Here is a 21185-nt window from a genome sequence, read left to right as displayed (position 1 = left end):
TCTCGTTTTCTTGTCATGTTAAGGTGAAATATAATGCCAGAGGGTTGCATAAACTGTATATATTTAAAGTCTTCAATATAAGTATCGAGGATTTTGTAATATATAAGAAATTTGTATAACCATTTCATCTTTTATAAAAATGAAGTCTTAATCTCAAGCAATATATGCAGAGATGTAATAAGGTATTTGCGATGCTTTCTCATTTCAGTATATATCATTATCAGTTGTATTTATATGCGTTATATGATTACAGTAGTCAAAGTTACCATCTATGGTACATTAGTGTTCTTATTTTAAACATTTAGTCTTTCAGACTTCCTGTCTATACACTGAAGGCATGGCGGATATGTATTTATGAAATTCTAAATGAGTAATAAAGTTGTATTCAAAACTCTCGCTGGTTGTAATATCGACCAGTTAGTCACAGATGGTCATTTACATACACTAATAAATTAATAGTATTATACTAATCACAATGACATTTGGACTGGGCTTATCCCGTCTCGTATAGTAATGAATGAAGAGACAAATTAAACAAAATCAACTAAACACTACAGTTTCTTTGCCTATATAAACATTTCGCTGATGTCGTTTTTAGACATATTGCAAAGATAACAAACTGGTGTGAGTCTGTCCAGTCATCACAAGTGCAATTCCTAAAAAAGTATTAAAACGCCCGGTATTTTGGTAAATTGGATGTTTTTAATTAACTGTTGAATGCGATTTTAAAACTTATTTGTTGTTTTGACGTTAATTCGAGGATTAATGCAACACAACATATTTTAATCAAATCATCTTGCTATTCTATGAAGTAGGTATGTTTGATGTGAGCTAACGTCTAACCAGACATACTTTAAGTATTATTACTTATTACCTTCTAAGAAGGTCAGTGAATCAAATTTAATATGTATCAATTTTTAAGCTTCTTTTTTTTATGTCGAAGAAACCGAGAGAAGGATACATTGTTGTACAGATTCCTGAGAAATGTCACCAAACTAAAGTATATCTGTCAGCTTCAAAGAAAATTAAACGCCACCCAAAAGGTTGTCACTTAATTAATTGACTTGCTCAAGTCTGTACCAGATACGTGACAGGTCACAAAAGAAGATGGAGTCCAACAGTGATTTCCTTGGAAACAGAAATTGCACAAAGCACGTATAGAATTCCAACAGTGATAGGAGAAAATACATGTTCATTTTAAAATAAAATAAAGGTGTACATGTTGACATTCCAACATTAACACAACATATGTTCGCTTTAGGTAATATTTAGAACTATGGACGACAAAGTAGACTGTTTTGAAGGAAAGAACGATGTGACAGTTAAGCTCTTATTATATTTTTAACTCATAATTGCTGGAATCCACAAGGCAAACCCATTCGTGAAAAGTAAGATTTTTGCCATCAATTTTTCATTACATGTGATGGCGTCATTAAACATAGTTGAACATAAAATCCGTATACATGCAGGATGGGATTGTAAAGAAAGCACTTATGCTTTCGTTCACGTCAAAAGTTTGAGTCATGTAAATGTGCATACTATATCAAAAACGATGCATGGAATGCCTTAGGTCTCTGATGGCATAAACCATGGTGCTTTCGAAAATGAATCTTTCACAACCGATTGAATATAACACTTTATATAATTATATAAGGTTTGATTTGACGAGTAATGGTATATTGTTGACTATACAGACGGCGGCCGACCAAGTGTGTTATTGTCTTTATATATTAGTGTGCCATTGTAAAGAACACAAACTAACCTGTAATGTACATAAAATCCTGGTTTTACATGTAAAAGTAACAACATTAATGGTACATGTGAAATCGGCATTCTTTTATCTTTTAAAGAGATGGATGTCTAGATCAAGATACTGTCCCTTCGCATTTCGATATATTTCCTTTTGACTGAATAATTGATGTTCTATTACAAACCGACTTTGTCATCAAAGTATATTATCTCCTTGACCTTGCTAGATGAGCTATCTGAGAAAATAACAAGCTTTAGGTCCATGATTTCATCTTTTTCTATTTTGGAAATGGATAGCCAGATTAAGAAACGCTTTCTTTGTAACCAGTAAAGGATATGGTAAGCAAGGTTACAGTCACGGTTTTGAGTGACAACACCATTAGTGGTGTAAGAATCTGTGATGAGAGTGGTCTCTATATGGTTCCTTTGTTGCCGTATGTCGGAAAGCAGATCTCGCTATTCATAATGTATATTTTATTATGGACCAAATAGTAATGGCGTAGTTGACACAGTTTCTGATTATTACTTCATTAACTAACGAGAAAAGAGTGGTTGCATACCGTATGTGGACCTGTCATGTCATGGTTCCAGTAATAGAGACAGGATAATAATTAATTAAAAAATTCCCTACTATGGGGCCTGGATTAACAGTTAGTTCGACATTGTATACAACATAGGCCCAAAATGTTGTATTGTTACTTCTTTCACTTAATGTCATTCTACACCAGACCTGTTACCCGCAGTTTCTAGATACGATTCACTTTCAACAAATAAAACTGGGACATCGGATAATGACAATCTCGAACTACCACTCTATCAAGAATTGCCACTCCTTACTGTTTATCTAAGATATATATGATAGGATGAGCTAAAGACATAGTGATTTATATGCTCATTTAAGGGATAAGTGGATTAGTTACTAGAAAAGTAGGGTCACTAGGAAGGTGAAGGTTAGGCGACGGTGAACATTTTCAACAAACATTTGTAAGACAAGATGTCTCGTATATTGACAGATGAGACTCGTCTTGTACTCAAAGACTTCGATATTCGACGATCTGAGAGACGTGGAAAATTGAAACGACTTACTAATAACCTGTTTTTGTTTTCGAGTTTGAAGTATTCGAATATACAGTTCTCAGTCATTCTGTCCATCGTATATAACTTGTCAGGTTTTTATTTTTTGGGGTAAAATTTTGAATACACTTACTATACACTTGTAACATGTATCTTTGTTTCACATCTATAATGTTAATTTGTCTTAGTTTGACGTCATCCCTAGCGATGATCTGATGACTTAGCTTTATCATTGACTGTGCAAACATCGACACATGACGGAAGTTGAATATTACTTGAGCATTTCAATTATCAAGAGTTTGCAATTTAGCAGTTTATATAGACACGAGTATATTGCAATTTTCAAGAGTTTGTAATTTAACAGAGTTTATATAGACACGAGTATATTGAAATTCAACCAAACATTCCAATTTGTCGGTGAGCATGCATGTTGTGACGAATAAACTGGATACTGCCGCTAGTATAGTTTAGAAAAGATACTCTCAACTACAGTGGGAGGAGTCGTCGAGCTTGTAGGAAACAAGGTTCAGTACTTGGCAAAGGAAACAACCTTTTTGGAGATGATCTTTTAATATCTAATAATTATTGCAAATTTTGGAGATCATCTCGAAGTTAAATTCTATCACAGGTTTGGAAACCTTTCAAGGGTGATATAATACTAAAGCCATAAAGGAACGAGGGAACTTTATTCTTTAAGTTGTACATGCCTGTGTGTGTGTGTGTGTGTGTGTGTGTGTGTGTGTGTATGTAGTTGTATGTATGTATGTATGTATGTATGTATGTATGTATGTATGTATGTATGTATGTATGTATGTATGTATGTATGTATGTATGTATGTATGTATGTATGTGTGTGTGTGTGTGTGTGTGTGTTCCTGTCATAATCGAGATAATAGACCACTCAAGTACGATTAACTAACTAAGCTGTATTGCTGTGACTGTACAGTCATATTTACATATCGACCCAGATTAATCGAATCTCATCATTCGAGCATTGAATTGTAAGATGCACTAGAAATATTCAGTTTTTCCTCGGTACTCCGATTTCTTCCTGCTTCTTCAACAGTAGAGCACTAGGTACTGCTCATGTGTCGTCTATTCAACAAAATTTCCGAAATTATTTGGACGATTAAGATTATTATTATCTCACAAATAAGTGGGTTGCCATGCAACAGTAAATGTGACCTGAACTGAAAATAGTAGTATACATGTATTTGACCCTATCTATATTTAAAATTGCATCCTGATAAATGGAACCTACTACATATTCACTTCTATAAAAGAACACGACTCCCTACCAGGTTGTATAAATATGAACTATTTGGAGGGAGTAAATTCGTTCTGCTACCCTGCTAGGGAGTACATAAATATTCGTTTACTTTAAGAGACGGCAGACCTATCCACAGTAAAATGCCACGTATTTGTCATTGTCAGAATTTAATGTAACCTTCAGAGTACCATAATTGAGTTGAGGTGCTAACAATTCGTGACGTAATCAAGTCTAGTCATGCATAAAATCTAAATTCACACAAACAGACAAGATGAGATGAACCATAGACCCTATAGTTGAACATACCAGACACTGATGCTTTGAAGTGCCTTCATGTGTCAATCTTCAATGTATTTTAGTTTACTACTCACAATGAGATAATTGCCATTTTCCAAGACGTGTCATCATGCACACTGATTTAGAGATGACGACAAGGCTTTGTCATCACGCTCATGAATTATTTATTATGTTTTTTGACAGATTATATCAGCAAAGTGGCCAATGGCATTTATATTATTTGCTACCAGTGCTGTTCAACAAGGCAGGGAATACAAAACCATCACATAACAAGATTAAGAGGAACCATTCAGACTGGTACGGGACAATTCATATTGTACAGTACTATTTTTTAAAGAAAATTGTTGAGAAATCCGTTATTATCTCATTTTATAACTAAAACATTATCGATAAAAATTAAGTTCTATACTCCATATTAAACAGGCCTATCATTTTTCAAAGCGGATAAAACTAACAAAAAGAATCTCGAATAAGTTCCAACTGTCTGTAGTATAAGCTTACTCACATTATATTAGTACAGTAGATTTGTCATTACTGGTTCGTGAAGTTTGCTTGAATTTTTCACCATTTCATTTCTGCATATACTACCGATGGTAAGACCTCAATAAACAAACTCGTGGAAGTCAACTGTTTGCGGAAGATCAAGAATGCCTTTTTCATTTGCTTAGACGTAATTGCGCCTTAGACTGTATGCACTGGTCTTAAATTCTGGCTATGTAGGAGTGCAGATATATCTTTGAAATGCGGTGTTGGACCAGTTCCATGTAATTTCGCATCAATAGTATTTCATTAACTACTATGGAATTTGACATGTACGCTGCATAGCAAGGTTTGTCTTTGCTTCCATTTATACATGTACCAGGTTTGACTGTTATGTATATACTCACTTAACATAACCCAACAATCGTGACGTTTTAGGTTTGAAAGAGATGCCTTTGGCATTTTGAGACCTTGTTCGTCTGAGAGCTTTACCGTCATTAGTAACGAAGCCATTATAGTACGTATTCTCTTGAAGCTGTTGCACACCATTGGGATACCTTTGGGATATGTTAATATATATTTGCCAACATGGGAATGTGGTTGAAATGTTTAGTTTGTGCCACACACGGTATTAGAGTCAGCAGTATGATCCAAAGCTATGCGTACAGTCGTAGCGTGTTTACAAGAGATATACAATATGTTAAAATGGAAGACAGTTGACTTGACGCAAATCGTCCTCTGGCAAATATCTTACTAATAGTAATAGTAATAGTGTTTAATTTTATCCTCAGAAATGTTACAAGCACAACGTCTTTTCTTTGCTTGGCATTACAAACACTTTACCAAGATAGCTCTTTTCTGTGCGAGATATATCACCACGATCATTATCTAAGCAGATTGACACCAAAACATATCCTTTTTCCGGCATGTCAAGGGATTAAAATTTAACAACTATAATACTTCAATTTTATCGAGTCAGGATATAACAATGTTAATACGAGCCAAGCGATAACATTAAGCTATTTTAGTTAGGTATTTGTTGAGTTAGACAATGAAATGTAACAATGTTCACAAGATTTGTGTCCAGCTAGACTACGATATGTTCCAACTTTATCTTCTTTCAGTGTGCTAAGGTTAAGTTATGTTTTTGATTACAATGTCAATACACTCTTAACATCAAATGGAGGTAATCTCTTGTCGTCCACCTTCTACTTGAAAAATGTGTATTTCAAACACTGGGTAATTTGAATGGACATGCAGCCAATCAGAGGTTTGATTTAATCAAACACTGGATAATTTGAATGGACATGCAGCCAATCAGAATCTTGATTTAGTCAAACACAGGCTAATTTGAATGGACATGCAGCCAATCAGAGTTTTGATTTAATCAAACACTGGATAATTTGAATGGAAATACAGCCAATCTGAGACTTGATTTAGTCAAACACAGGCTAATTTGAATGGACATGCAGCCAATCGCAATCTTGATTTTGTCAAACACTGGGTAATTTGAATGGACATGCAGCCAATAAGATCTTGATTTAGTGAAACACGGGCTAATTTGAATGGACATGCAGCCAATCAGAATTTTGATTTAGTGAAACACAGGCTAATTTGAATGGACATGCAGCCAATAAGATCTTGATTTAGTGAAACACGGGCTAATTTGAATGGACATGCAGCCAATCGCAATCTTGATTTTGTCAAACACTGGGTAATTTGAATGGACATGCAGCCAATAAGATCTTGATTTAGTGAAACACGGGCTAATTTGAATGGACATGCAGCCAATCAGAATTTTGATTTAGTGAAACACGGGCTAATTTGAATGGACATGCAGCCAATCAGAATCTTGATTTAGTGAAACACAGGCTAATTGGAATGAACATGCAGCCAATCAGAGTCTTGAATCTTGATTTAGTGAAACACAGGCAAATTTGAATGGACATGCAGCCAATCGCAATCTTGATTTTGTCCAACACTGGGTAATTTGAATGGAAATATAGCTAATCGGAATCTTGATTTAGCCATTTGTGAGTACGATCGCAACTGATTTACTCTAGCAATCACATACAGTGTATGTAATGCCTTTATTGAATATATGTACATTTTATCACTTACTATATAGCTATAGTCTCTTAAGGGCAAATACGTACAAATGGAAAGGAAACAACAAAGGAAAACAAATTATTCTATTAGGCACTTTTTGTATCAGATTCTTAGGTTACCAGTTTATACATCAATGATAATGAAAAAGCAATGAAATCGTGCTTCAGACCTAATGATGCAATAGCGATCACAGTAATTATTTTGTTTTATTGATTGAAGGCATGTAATTCCATTTTGTATATATTAAAAATACCCCTCAGATATTTAGTTTGAAGTACATCTAAAGGATAAAACCATAGACGTGTATTAGCTGATACTGAGACATTTATTCTCATTTTTCAAGAAATATTGGTCAATTGTTTATAGAATGGACATTATATCTGTTAATTAGAAGTCAATAGCATCTGTAGGTAGTGTAGTGGCAAGTTTAAATCTGGTTTTGAATCTGTCATAATCTTAAAACTGTACTAGTTGTAACTGGAGTATCATTTTGACATCAGACAACCACCATATAGTCACTGAAACTTGTTAAAATACCAATAATTAGGCATTGTACATGTTAATCAGTTGCCAATTACTAGATATTGTGTCTGCTAATCAGTTGTCGATGTTATTCATACGCAGTACAAAAACAGGTCGAAATTATGATCGTCGTTGAGGGCGCTGATTTTTGAGTGCGGACTCATACTCAAACGTCAATTTGATTTGATATATCGTGTATATAGGTACAAAAGATATACGTAATTACAGGTGATACACTACTACTGTTCACTGTGTACGATATTAAGAGTAAGTTGTCCCTAACAAAATACTACTGTTCACTGTGTACGATATTAAGAGTAAGTTGTACCTAACAAAATACTACTGTTCACTGTGTACGATATTAAGAGTAAGTTGTACATAACAAAATACTACTGTTTACTGTGTACGATATTAAGAATAAGTTGTACCTAACAAAACATTTCCAATAAAACGTTCCAGTTGTAGCTAGAACAACTTTTAAGTGAGTATTCTTTTATTTGTATTTGATCCAATGAGCTGAGATATACTTCGTTTTTTAAAATAATAATTAACTATAGCTTCATAGACAGCGATGATACAGTTTCGTCACCAGCAAGGTTAAAAGTGGGCCGTTGTCCGACTGACACACGCGAGCAGCGGGGTCCCACGCAACGAAACTCTAACCAGTATCTGGGGATGGTAAAACAGTTTGTACCATTATTGCTTTGAGCATCAACGGCTCTATAGTGACATGCCCAGCCCCTCGAGATCTCCCTCACTGCTCCAGAGACCTTAGAGTTACAACAACTTGGATCAGTGTTCAAGTTCACACTGTCTGAAACGCCACTAGTAGAAAGATCATCAAATATCCGAACGACCATTTTGCATGGGCACGCCGCGCCAGCCCACATACAACTATCCAAATTCAGCCCACCATGAGGAATGTTGGATTATTTTCATGAAGTCAGAGCTCGTGTGCAACAAACTTTGTTTCCGAACAGAAATTGACGTGATTTACAATTTTCCATCCAATTATATGAATTGATTTAACATGCCAGGCGAAACTTTGAATTAGGTAATAACTTACATGTATATAGTATCGTATTCATAAACTTGCAAAAAGCACTCCAACAGCACAATCTTAGTGGACGACCACTCGACTTTAACGAAACAACAAAACCTCAAATATCTGTAAAATTTAAAACTAAATTTCTAAAATACTGAAATACATTAAGGAATATGGACAGCTATATTTTTTGTTTGCACGCGTATATAAACACAACTGACAGGTCAAAGTTAGTGACGCGTTGTGATAAGATGTCTCATCGCCTTGAAAGTCATGTCAACCGTTCATTGATAGATCTATTTGTATTATGTTTAGGTAATTAGAAAGTAATGTTTTGTCGGATAGCGTAATCAATTTTTAATGAAATGGGAAGACTGTGTAATTGGACCCATGAGATCTCCAACAGTAATACATTGAATGGATTTGGGGTACAATATGTTATTCGTAGCATGACACGTGGAAACCGAAAGCGGTAATTATACTCTCTCATGATGTGATTGAGTTCGGACATATCTCATCAATGTATCAGTCGTGATACCGTGTAGGATTGATGTTGCTATATACTCGGACATGCACGCTAGAAGCCATAGGAAGCTGTTTTTGATAGATACGTACAAATATTGTGTAATCATGTCTAAAAGCATTTGGATGGCATCATTACACTAAATGCATACACATATACGTTGAAAGGAAAACTATCAACTTCACACATCTGTGTATAAGGCATATCCAAGTATCGAAGCATGGCATTTTACTAAGGAAAACAACTCAAGACTCAAGACCTCCACTGAACGAAATATCTGTTATTGAAATCTCTAGTATGTATCCCTTCGGCACTTTACTCTCTAAATTAGACGCCATCTGATGCTTTCAATACATTACGGGAATTTTTCAGATGTTCTTTTTATCATGTTTTGTGAGCTGTTAGATTTTCACAACATGTTTAAGGACGAATACGTTTGACAATACAGACTGTGTAAACTGATGACTAGGATTGTTCACTTTATAATATGTAATTATGACAACTTTACACTAGCTCTGTAATTGTTACAGGATCGAGACGAATTGTAAGAGTAGAAGGCAAAATAGATAACCGGAAAGAACGATACAGTACTGGCGATGTAATGAAGATGGCATGATCAGATTGAAGGTGATACTGCAGTGCTCGGGAAGATAACAAGACACGATCAACAAGGCTCATGAGATTGGTTGACCCCCGCATGTGGCATTCGATTATGGTAATTACATCAATTTGTATTTGAAACGGCTTGTTGGAAGCCAAGAACTGAAAGAACGAAAACACCCAACTCCATCACATTAACTAATGGAGAATGAAGAACATGAAATAATGTATCACACTGTAATATCTCTCAATTTACATACAATTCAATTGAATTAAGTTTCAAGGAAATTTAAGAGATTGATGTTAATAATTAAAGATATACTAAAAAAGTGACTTTCAAATTGTTTATATTATGTCTGCTAAGAATAATTTTCTCAAATACTAGATATTCCAACCAGGATAGCTTTTAAGCGATTTTTTTGAAATCAATAACTTTTGTCAGACAGTAACATTTATTTTCCAAGGACGTATAAATCACTTTTCGTTTAAGTTATGGTACGTTTTGAGAATACCCCCCCCCCGCCATTTGAATATAGAAGTCTAGCTACACATGCATCACACATTAGAAGAATAGCATGATAGTTAATATACATTATGACAACTACTTCAGCATACAATATAGAAAGTAACGAACATCTACTGGATAATTTTCTGGTTTTATTGTATTTTAGTCCTAACAGACATAAATAATATACTCACTGCATGTTATAAAGATGTATTATTAGTATCTAGGCAGGAAGCGAAGAGTACATTTATGTTCATTTGTCTTCCTGGCTTTTGAAAGGAAAATGAAATATGTGATCGATAATATCAATTTATTACTACGTAAAATATGAAGACGGACTACTAACTAGGCACTTATCGCTTATCGTTGTACATATTCCAATAAATGATAGACATAAAGTACTCGAAGTTTGTAATAAAGACATACTAACACCTAGGCAGGAAACAAATAAACCACCCAAACATACGAAAAGACTGTGATTACGAGCTTGGACATAAGGTACACTGACTACAAAGAGTCTGGGGATATCTCTGAGGGAACGTTTGAAAATATCACTCTCTGACCTAACATTTTACATTTGAAGATAAATTACTGTAAATTACTAGTCATAAAACATCACATTATATTCAGCTGAATGCATTTGCTCTCATTTGCATGAGCAGTAGGACTAAGCCATAAATATGCCAGATTAGAAACAGTGGGTTCTTCTCCAAATTGACCCACGGGAGTGCATATCAACGGCTGCGGACCTGTAGCAATAACACATTGATTAATTCTGATACATGGCTACACGGTGGCAATTTAATAAAAAATATGTTGCGTTGTTAACAAATAACAGTTACAACTGGGTAGCTTTACGTTTTCTCTGATTTTAACAATAAAGCAATAATTGCGCCACTAAGAATATCCTGAAGTTTGGCATATTTTCTCATACCAAAGTGACAATGCCCTCCTTCAACTTCAAATGCAATACATTCGATATTAGTGTTGTACATGTGATATCGAAACGTTTGCAACTGGTTATTGTGATTGCAGTTAATGCTAAGCAGTCTAATTCGCTTTGGTAGGTTATACGACACTGATTAACCATGGGATTAGTATTACATTTCAGTGACTTAGTTGTTCATATATATGCACAGTATGTAGTTACCATGACGGACCAACACAAATATAGGGTTACAGTAAATGACCAAAAAACAATAACCACTTCTGAAATAGCGTATGTTTGAACAACATATGAAACATTATTTGATAGGCAGCATCTCCAGTCTAAGTATATGCATATAAGCAGAATAGATATTTTATGCTAATATTCAACTACGCAAGGTTTTGATTACACGCTCTTCTAAATATTGTACTGTTGTTATGAACAGCTGTATAAACGAGTTACTTGCAACCTGACATGATGAATGTCAGCTGTCTGAAGGTATTTGATAGTAATGGACATCACCATGATATTGAATAAATCTTTTTAAAACCTCGCCTTATTTAAGCTTATATTTGCATTAGTGATATTGTATAGTACCAAATGTTTTATCCATTCTTTAATATAGACGAAGTGAATACCTTTACAGTACTCTTCAGGTTTTCCAATATATTTGTTTACAAGTCGTGCCATATGTTACATTTAATTCCACAAAGTATGTCACAGTGCCAATGCGTTTTTAAACATTGTATTAAATTGCAAACTTAATGACAGATATCTTAATGTCCCTAGTTTTTTGTGAAAGGTGATTAAACGTATCCTCACAGAGCCTATCTCTTATGGTGAAATAAATGTAGTTGTTGGTTCCTGCACATTCCTTTCAACACTATCTTCATTAATTTGTTAATGGTTTCGCGAGCGAAGACATTCGTCTTATACGGTGTACTTTGTACCCTTTCTATGTTTAACAATCCTTCTAAAAGAAATGTTTTGGCATGCACATTTATTGCATGCTATGGGCTCATACAGAGGACAAGTGGAGCAAATCGTAAATCTGCCATGTGAAATGCACCGTATGCCAGTGGTTCCGAGTCTCCATTAAGCTTTAAGAAGTGAAATAGTAGAATTGAATACTTACATATTGCATGTATAAAAAGAACTTGCAGAAGAATTCTTCTATTTGCCATCTAGGATCGATGTAGAGTTTTGCCATCACCGGAGCACAGATGATGAGAAACACCAAATCAGTAATAGCATAGTTTAGGATGTACAAATTTGTTGCAGATCTCATGTCACGATGTTTAAATATGATTACTACGACAGCGGAGTTGCCTAGAATTCCCACCACAGCAATGAGACAGAAGACGATGGCCACGGCGATTTGAATGGGTGGTACCGGAGGTACGTCATTATAATAACAATCGGAATAGTTGGCACAATTGCTTCCATTGTAATAATCCCACGAATACTCGTCATTCATTTGGACTGCTTCTCTGTAACCATTTAACAAGTTGAAGTCGAAGGCTGTGAGGTGAACACAGTGGTGAAGCTGACGGTACTGAACGCAACTCTCGTAGTTTTCCACGGATTATTAGTTCATATACCTACAGCTCAGAAAAGATAAAAAGGTCATTGAATATGCAATCTATTTTTGAGTGAATAATTCATCTTTCAAAGATGACAGGGTAATTTCTGACTAAACGCTATTCGTCTACGTCACGCAAAAAAATAAAACATAAGAGGTAAGACAACATGAGGCATATTGTCTAGCGATTCGAAAGTATTTCTCCTTGAAATATGCAGAACTTATGTTCATGCAGAAGATAGTTTTATTCAAAGAGAACACACTTGAATGCAAAAGGTCAAACACGAATTATAAGAGCATGGAAGAAAAAAACAGAGTCGATGTTTGTATGTAAGTGTGCCTGCTATATCAAATACCTACGGTTGTCTTATACATACACAATAAAAGAATGCGTTGTAACACAATTTTTCAATGCAGAAAATAAAGTTTTAAATATATTACCTTGTTTTAAATACGCTACCTTCTGACTTTGCAGTAGATATTTTCCGGTAAAATGTTAATCGAACAGCGAACATAGGATTATTGTACGGGAGAGTGATCCTACAACCGCAAACGTGGCGCATGTGTGTCCTCTAAGTCTGACACCTTAGATAGATATCTGATGTTTGGCGAGTTTGTTGGGAAGACTCCTTAGGTCAGGGGAAATGTTCAACGGTAAAAATTAACTCGGAGCATATTTGCTTTCGCAACAAGAAATAAACGTTGATTGCAGGCGGCTTTCCATTTACTAATTTATGGCCAGAGTAAAAGGTATCACTGATATTGACTTTTATGGATATGACGTTATGGGTGCATTTTGTATATGATGCTGTATGGAAACAGTGGAGGAAGCAATAATTAATGTACTTGAAGACAACGAATCGATAGACTCGTCATGGACCTTGAGGACGATTTGAGGAATAATAACAATTTCAAATTGCATAGAAAAATATTACATGCAAAATGTATAACATCGAGCAAATCTCAGAGATTTATAATAACAATGTCGAAAAAATGAATTCTAACCCATATATTGTACAGTTGTGATACAATGTACCTCGTGCAAATTAAGGTCACAAAATACTTTGATAATATTACATCAGGTTAAGCAATAGTAAATTAAAGTGTTTTTATTTCAAAAGCAAACTCGAAAGTACCACCAACTTGTCATGTCTAGCCTAAGGTTCAAAAATCAAAACGTAAACGTATCGTATATATATTGCATTGTATGGTTGATATCGCATACCGAATTATGTGTGGAGTCGAATGGCTGTGCCTGGCTTAGAATTTCCAAGTCGGTTAGAGCCTCGCTACTGCCGTTTGTTTCTGAACGGCTAAAGTCCTTTGGCACGATTTGAACCACAAATGTGTCCTGGACACCCAGCTTTATAACTGGGGACCGGGTATGCGGCAGACGACTTTAATCACATGCACCTCAATGGCAGCAGCTGTGGGATTGTATGCTCCCCAAGGAGTTAAATAAGTTGAAACGGGCCAGCGTGCTGTTATTGGCATATTCCAGGGGTATTAACTGTGAAACACTTTGAGAATAGTGTATTGGAAAGTGCTATACAAGAGACCACATTCTTATGATACACCGCCACCACCACCACCACCACCACCACCACCACCACCACCACCACCTCGTTGGTTTAGATTATAATATGATTGATTAGCATTATCAACAAAGGGTGTGCCCCTAGCATTATGTTCGGCCTTTGAGCAGTTCGCAGACTAGAAAAAATACTTCATACTCGTCAACAACTTACGAAAGAGCACGTTCAGAAGCTTACTATAATGATGGCCATGGTGAGCAAAAAATAAATCTAGAAACGTGATTGGTGTCCTTCTGGAACCGTTGGGGATAACATTTTAATTGAGATCTATATTTATCAACATTTCGTATTTAATCGTGACCATGTCTAAAGAACATGTGCTTCAGCGGCAGCAAAAGTAATTCCTAATTGAATATCCTGGCATTGTAATTACCCTCGAAGGAATAGCTAAGCCAAGATCTTGTCATTATAATGACTGCACAAATAATTTACAAGTATCGTTCTTGTTAACTCGATGTAGGTTTGGTATTTAGCTTATATTGTATGTCTGTACAACACACATTCCCCCCAAAAAAACTTTTTAATTTTTTTAATTGTATAGAGATTTTTTTTTAAATGCTTGCATTTGTTCATTTGTGTATTTGTCAGTTTGTCTTTTTAAGTTCTTCTTGTTTTAAAATGCTGTGTTTGTGTGTAGGTTTTCTTTTTCTTTCCTGAAATAAAGTTTAAAATGTAATCAATAAAATCAAATTTTGTGTCCATAGTACTAGTTATCGATTGTACAAGTGGATATCTTTCCGCATGAATAGAAATACAGTAGTACTTGTAATGACAGATATGAGAGATGACCAGTCTATATATGTTGTCATGACCTATGCCATCATATTTCAAAATTGCAAGTGGTAGACACTTTGAATACTGTTAACCTTTAATAGAGGTGAATAAGGTCGTGGAAGAAGTATTACAGAAACATTGACATTGCATTATACAGGTGTGGCTACAGCCTTTCGTATAATTGAACAGACAGTTCACGTGTTCATTTCATCGATAACCCATCACCATTCAAAATAAGTCACAAGTGTAACGTTGATCCCACGGTTTAGGATCTTTAAAGTGCCACGTTTATTTTAATCCTTGCCTATCAAAGTTAACATTTCGTTGCTGGAATGTACAAACACTGCCAACTAGAAGAAGATGAAAATAACAACTTTAGAAATTGAGGTAGGTGAATATCAGCCTGTTATTACGAGAGATTAATTTCAATATCGCCATAAAATAAAACCGGTTGAATTTTCAGTATGTTCATTTATTACAGAACGAACGTGATGTGTTTATGTTAATGAAGGCAGCTGCATCCCCCCATCCTTCTCCGACTTTCCGTTTTCGTTCTCATCAAATCCATTAATCTTCACTTGTCTCTAATCATCTATCTTCTAGCTTCTGTCATTTGGAATGTCGCTTCTCCTTTATCTTCTCAATCCATCTACTCATTCAACCACTCAATCCCCTGCCTACAATATCATTTGCCCTCGGAACATCCAACAGAAATGTGATACTGCAATACATGTACCCTACCCATGACCATTAAACATCTATAAGTTCCATGATATCTTAATTTAAATTTCGATTTTTCAATCGATGTAAATAAATACAAACTAGAAAGATAATTAGGTTACTGCCAATGAAACTGTGTGCTAATTCACCCGTAGGGAGTTCACTTATCATTATGTAATGCTATCTGTTGATACCGTCCTCACACTTGCATGGTTAAGACAGTTCGCCATATTTGTGTAGATTGGTTGAATTAAATTGAATGATCCATCAATGTTCGCTGGAAGTAACTTTCATCTACTTTGTCCTAATGCAAAGTTAATATCTCATCTTCTCATTTCGATGAAGGAATGATGAATATGATGGATCTGTACAAAGAATTTTTAAATCTCTGAACAATTTTAGAATGTACATAAATGTATTAATTACATACTATACTCTGAGATAGCAGGTAGCAGCAGAATGACAGTTTAATTCATGGTAAACGTGTTTGGACCGTTGTTAGAGTCTGCATTCACCAGTTTGTGCAAGCTTAGGCAAAGGACAGTAATGGTAATTGGAATTGTAAATTATTTGGGAAAAAAGAACTGACAAATGAAAATATAGAAAACACGATGAAAAGGAAGAAAATATATTATTCAGTGCGGCCTTGTAACAACCTCAAAATAGGAGGCCAATGTCTAAGCTCGGAACATTAATATGCATTCTCACGACTAAGATTCAGTCTCCTATTTAGCCGTTACAATGAATTTTAATCTCGACGGCAAATCCGCTCTCAAATCTTGATTCCGTCTTGTACGTATACGTGATGAAGTGAGAGTATGTAAAGATGTTATCGGAACAGTTCATTCGTTGCTCTACTGATAACATAAAATCATTGCTACATTTCATTATGACACTCTATGCATAGTTTTTTGTATAGCGGTCATATAAAGACAAATTCTAGCTTTATAAAAACTACCGACATTATAGCACAAGTTAAATCTTTCTGTCTACTGGGTTTAAACATTTATGTGAAAATAAATGTTATATCAGTAAGGAAATGCGTATATTCAATAAGCTTAAGGAGAACCTAGGGAGCGTTTGTGGAATATATGACATGTTACATAACCATGCAGTTTTATATTTTATTCACTCACTCCAGAATATACAAAAGAATGGAAGCCATATTTTGACCAATTACAAAGCCTATGGACACTGCGGAATAATAGTCACTACAATAAGATGTGTTTGAAACAGTCCTCGTGTGAATACACGAAGTAACACAAGCCGCTTCCTGGCTGATTATATTCCTAGACAAAAACAGAGAGACTCCAATAAAAAATACTTCACTTTTAGACCCTTTACAACAACCTATGACAACAACATCCATTTCCATTCCTACATTCCAACATTTCATAATCAAAACGGAAAGAGCGGGAGTAGCTGCATGGATGACTATTCCGAGTTAACCCATGACCTTTTAAGATGAAGAATGTAGAGCTATGCATTTGTATATCACCTTGATATCAACTCAACAGAAAAGATATGAAATTAATATACTAGGACAGTACTGAATGATAAATCATGCACCAAGCTTTGTGAAGGTTGTTATCATAGATGAAAAGATACAGGTACTAGCTGTCTCGCTTCACCGAATATCATGCTTATTGCTTATAAATGACTACCTCTGACGCTGGCCATGTTTCTGTGGGTATAAATCATACAAACGTGTACTAAATATTCAGGAAACAGTTTCGCCTTTCGATAAGACTTAGCTTTTTCGATTAGTTATATGACTTATTCTAAAAGCAACCTTCAAACGATAACTTTTTACGATTACCAAGCTCCCGTTTCTCCTCTTATCCTATAATGCCTTACAAATCGATAATACCGCGAGCTACAGTTTGAAAGATCGGTAGAAAGGAAATGTTATGATCAAGACATTTCGTGACCAGTTTACTCTACCCTATATATTCTAGTTATCAAAATAATCTCTGCCATTAATGTTGCACCTATACTTAACAATAACAAATATGGCAATGTACCGGAAACTGCAAAAGTCATTGATACTCGCTGTATTTAAGAAACACAATCATAAACAAAAGAAAGTAACGAATAATGAACCAAAAAAGGTCTTACACTTATCGGAGCAAGAAAAAGAAATGAATATGAATATCGACCAGCGACGATTATTACTGAGTTTTAAAGTGGCCATATGGATGAGGATTGGAAATTTATTTTTGATTTTCAATTTATAAAACAACGTTATCATGCTCCTACTTGTTGAATCAACGTAACACAACATATGCCAAGTCCTTGTTGGTAGCTCGATAAAAGGTACAGGTTAATAAATGTGTAAAATGTTTGTTATTGTAAGTACAATAACAAGGTATTTCAACATTTTTGAACTTTTTGCAATGTATTGAGTTACAAACACAGACTTGAGTATAACAAAATAAAATACACGTTCGATATTAACCGACTTGAACACCGACTTGTCATTAAACTTATAAAGAATGTTTTGGCTTTTTTCAAAGTAAGCATCAAAAGGATATTTTCAATGTATATGATTTTTACCCTATTTTAACATCGATCATTCTAGTTCAAACCTTGTCATTTTGATAACATGTTCAATAAAACATAGGCATGACACATTGTACACGTCAGTCATGTGATAACATGTTCAATAGAAGATAGGTATAACAAAAATCGGAATTATAAGGAATTACATATAATCCAGCGATCCTTGTTGAGTTTCTTTTGTGATAGATGGAGCTATTAAATTCATGGTCATCATATCTAGTTGTGGTACGCATGGTTTTCTACGTTCATATTTATGTCGGCGTCATTGTTGTGTCAGAAGCTGTCAATCATGTTGAACACATTCTACTTTATTAGCTCTGCAACAGTGAAATACTCATTGGCTAGAGGCATGCTCTATTTTCAACACATCATTAGACTGATATCGATATAATATGTTATCAGTATTCATAAACAGATCTAATTATATTGCTATGACATACACTTAGTGCTTTAAAAGGTCGCGATGAATTTATTCGAAATATAAGCAAATCCAATTATAGTTCAATGACAAAAACATTGTATTACAGGACGTCGTTATCAAAGTAACATAAGTAAACAAAGTTGCGAAGGAAGGAAGCAAGGTATTATTTTGTAATTTGGAAAATTGATATGGGTGAGACAAGGGAATAAATGAATATAATCTCGTTTTGAGTCGGTCTTACCTAGATTTAAACACTTGTTCATTTGGAAAGTAAATTACACATGTGACCACCTGAGACAGTAGTTTTATAAAGACCTTTCTTTCACACGGAATACAGATTTTTGTTGCAAATATAACAGTGGAATAATATTTGGTGTTTTCAGAGTACAAACACTAGTGTAAAAAGAGGTAGTCATGACAACTCCTGTAATGACATTTTGCATAATATTCCCTAGGATATGGCAAGAGTAAGATGTGAGAATTGACTAATTGGGGACAGCGGCAAGCTGCATCTAACGCCATCTTATTCCCTACTGTATTTATAACACACCAGTGTATATTATACATATATAGAACCTAATATAAGAGTTAAAGGTCTTTTCACTTGGTTTAAATTTTACTGTTTTGATTCATTCGATGGTGTGAAAAAAGATTGAGAACATATATGTATTTCCTTAATGGATACATTCTTTAACATGATCGATTCATACGTAATTGTGAAACTAAGGATAGTCAGTAGATATGTATTTCCTTAATGAATGTGCAAGAAGATCTGTTCCATAGGCCTTGCGCATCTGTGGTTTCCATGGAAATGTGATTTTATTTTGAGGTATGTGTATTAGTGTGTCAAAATGTGTCCTTATATAGAAAATAGAACACTTATCAATGATTCTAATGAGCACTATAATGGAAAACCATCCTATTCAAGTACAAAGATAAATTTATGATACAAATTGAAATTTCTCTGTGGAATTTTTTTCACATTATTTTCATGTTGCTGAATGACTTTGTCAGTTTCCCGTGGAGAGGTCAAACTGATTTCCTCATTATCCTTACTCACAATCATAGGGTCGTCATGATTATATGATTCTTGTCTCATGGCACCTTATCTGATGGAAAAGCTTCACAGGGGTAACGAGTCTAAGATATCATGGGTATCATTCAGTAAAATCATGACGTAGGTAAGACAAATGGTCTTGCAGGTAATGGGTATAACAAACAAACATTCATTCATATGGCATTTATTTTATTCAGGATGGCTATAACATTTTCTTTTTCAAAGGGAGTACAATATAAAAAGAGTATTGAGCAATACTTATGACTGTGCATTATGTCACAATATACATTCTGTTCGTCCGATGCAGACACCATTCAACCAAAACCAACAGTAGTTCAGAATTTTAGAAAATAGAATTCTATTATGAGGTAGATTAAAATTCTTAGCAGACAACATCGTTGCAGCGAATGTGTCCGTTTAGATGCTGTCAGGGTTATGCTGTGTATGCTTTTCCATTTTAGATCCCTCTTTTGGGATGAATTTTCAGTGGCAGTGAACTTAGCAAAGTGTCTGAAATATTTCACCAGTTTCCAATCATTTTATACAACTCGAATTATGTTCTTAAATTTGCCTCAGATTGGTACTATTATAACAAAGTGTATTTGTTGTGAACAAACTTAGATTCACGTCTAGTTATAAGATAAACATGGTCGGACAATGTTTCTCTCTAAGAAAACGGAAAACGGTCGGAAACGATAAAATGGTGCACCTCCATAGAAACATTAAAGAAGTGCAAGTAAAGGCGATTTAGATTTTCTTATAATAAATATGTCATAAGTCTTCTTGTGACTAAGGAATGAAATTTATTTTTTGTTAAAATTTTGACTCACAAGGTAAAGTTCAGGACAAACATAAAGATACTAGTACTATTAGAAAGGTTATATTTGATAATATAGGGGCAAATACTTACATAAATAAAGTGCCTGTTGAACGTGATATCATCACCAAAAGTAATGTTTGTATTTTCCTTCTTCTGCATTACCTGTAAACACGATGTAGAAGCAACAAATAAATACTACAAAGTCTTTCTTATATGCAACAAATTAATTTTGATAAGTGGTCAAAGTTAAGGTTAAAGGTCAATGTCTAAAAAAGAAAGATTGCACTAGATAATACGGGGTAGACACTTGGATGTAGTCTCTATGTATTAGTTTTTGTGTAATTATATAAACAGTAAATAATATAGATATGGTTGGTCACATTTGTATATATCGCGAAACAAAGTGAAGTGCATGGCCTATATAATATGTCACATTTGTGCTAGGTTTGTATGAAATTGGATATTGCATGTCTGATAAATGACATACTATTGACGCACAGATGGATGGATGGGGGGGGGGCTGAAGCTGTCAACACACTTAATAGTTGGATG

At 34.7% G+C, this 21185-nt stretch overlaps 1 protein-coding gene across 1 annotated transcript in view; it reads right to left on the bottom strand.

Annotated features, from left to right (window-relative positions):
- The window catches only part of LOC144443154 (G-protein coupled receptor 54-like), an 84160-nt gene that overhangs the window by 18111 nt on the left and 44864 nt on the right, over window positions 1–21185 (bottom strand). The window contains exon 2 of the mRNA XM_078132521.1: window positions 12238–12623. Within this exon, the coding sequence (XP_077988647.1) occupies window positions 12238–12623 (386 nt within the window). The remainder of the gene's footprint in view (window positions 1–12237; window positions 12624–21185) is intronic.

This window comes from Glandiceps talaboti, chromosome 12 (assembly GCF_964340395.1).
Source record: "Glandiceps talaboti chromosome 12, keGlaTala1.1, whole genome shotgun sequence".
NCBI classification, from domain to species: domain Eukaryota; kingdom Metazoa; phylum Hemichordata; class Enteropneusta; family Spengelidae; genus Glandiceps; species Glandiceps talaboti.
This window is presented reverse-complemented; position numbering and strand designations above follow the sequence as displayed.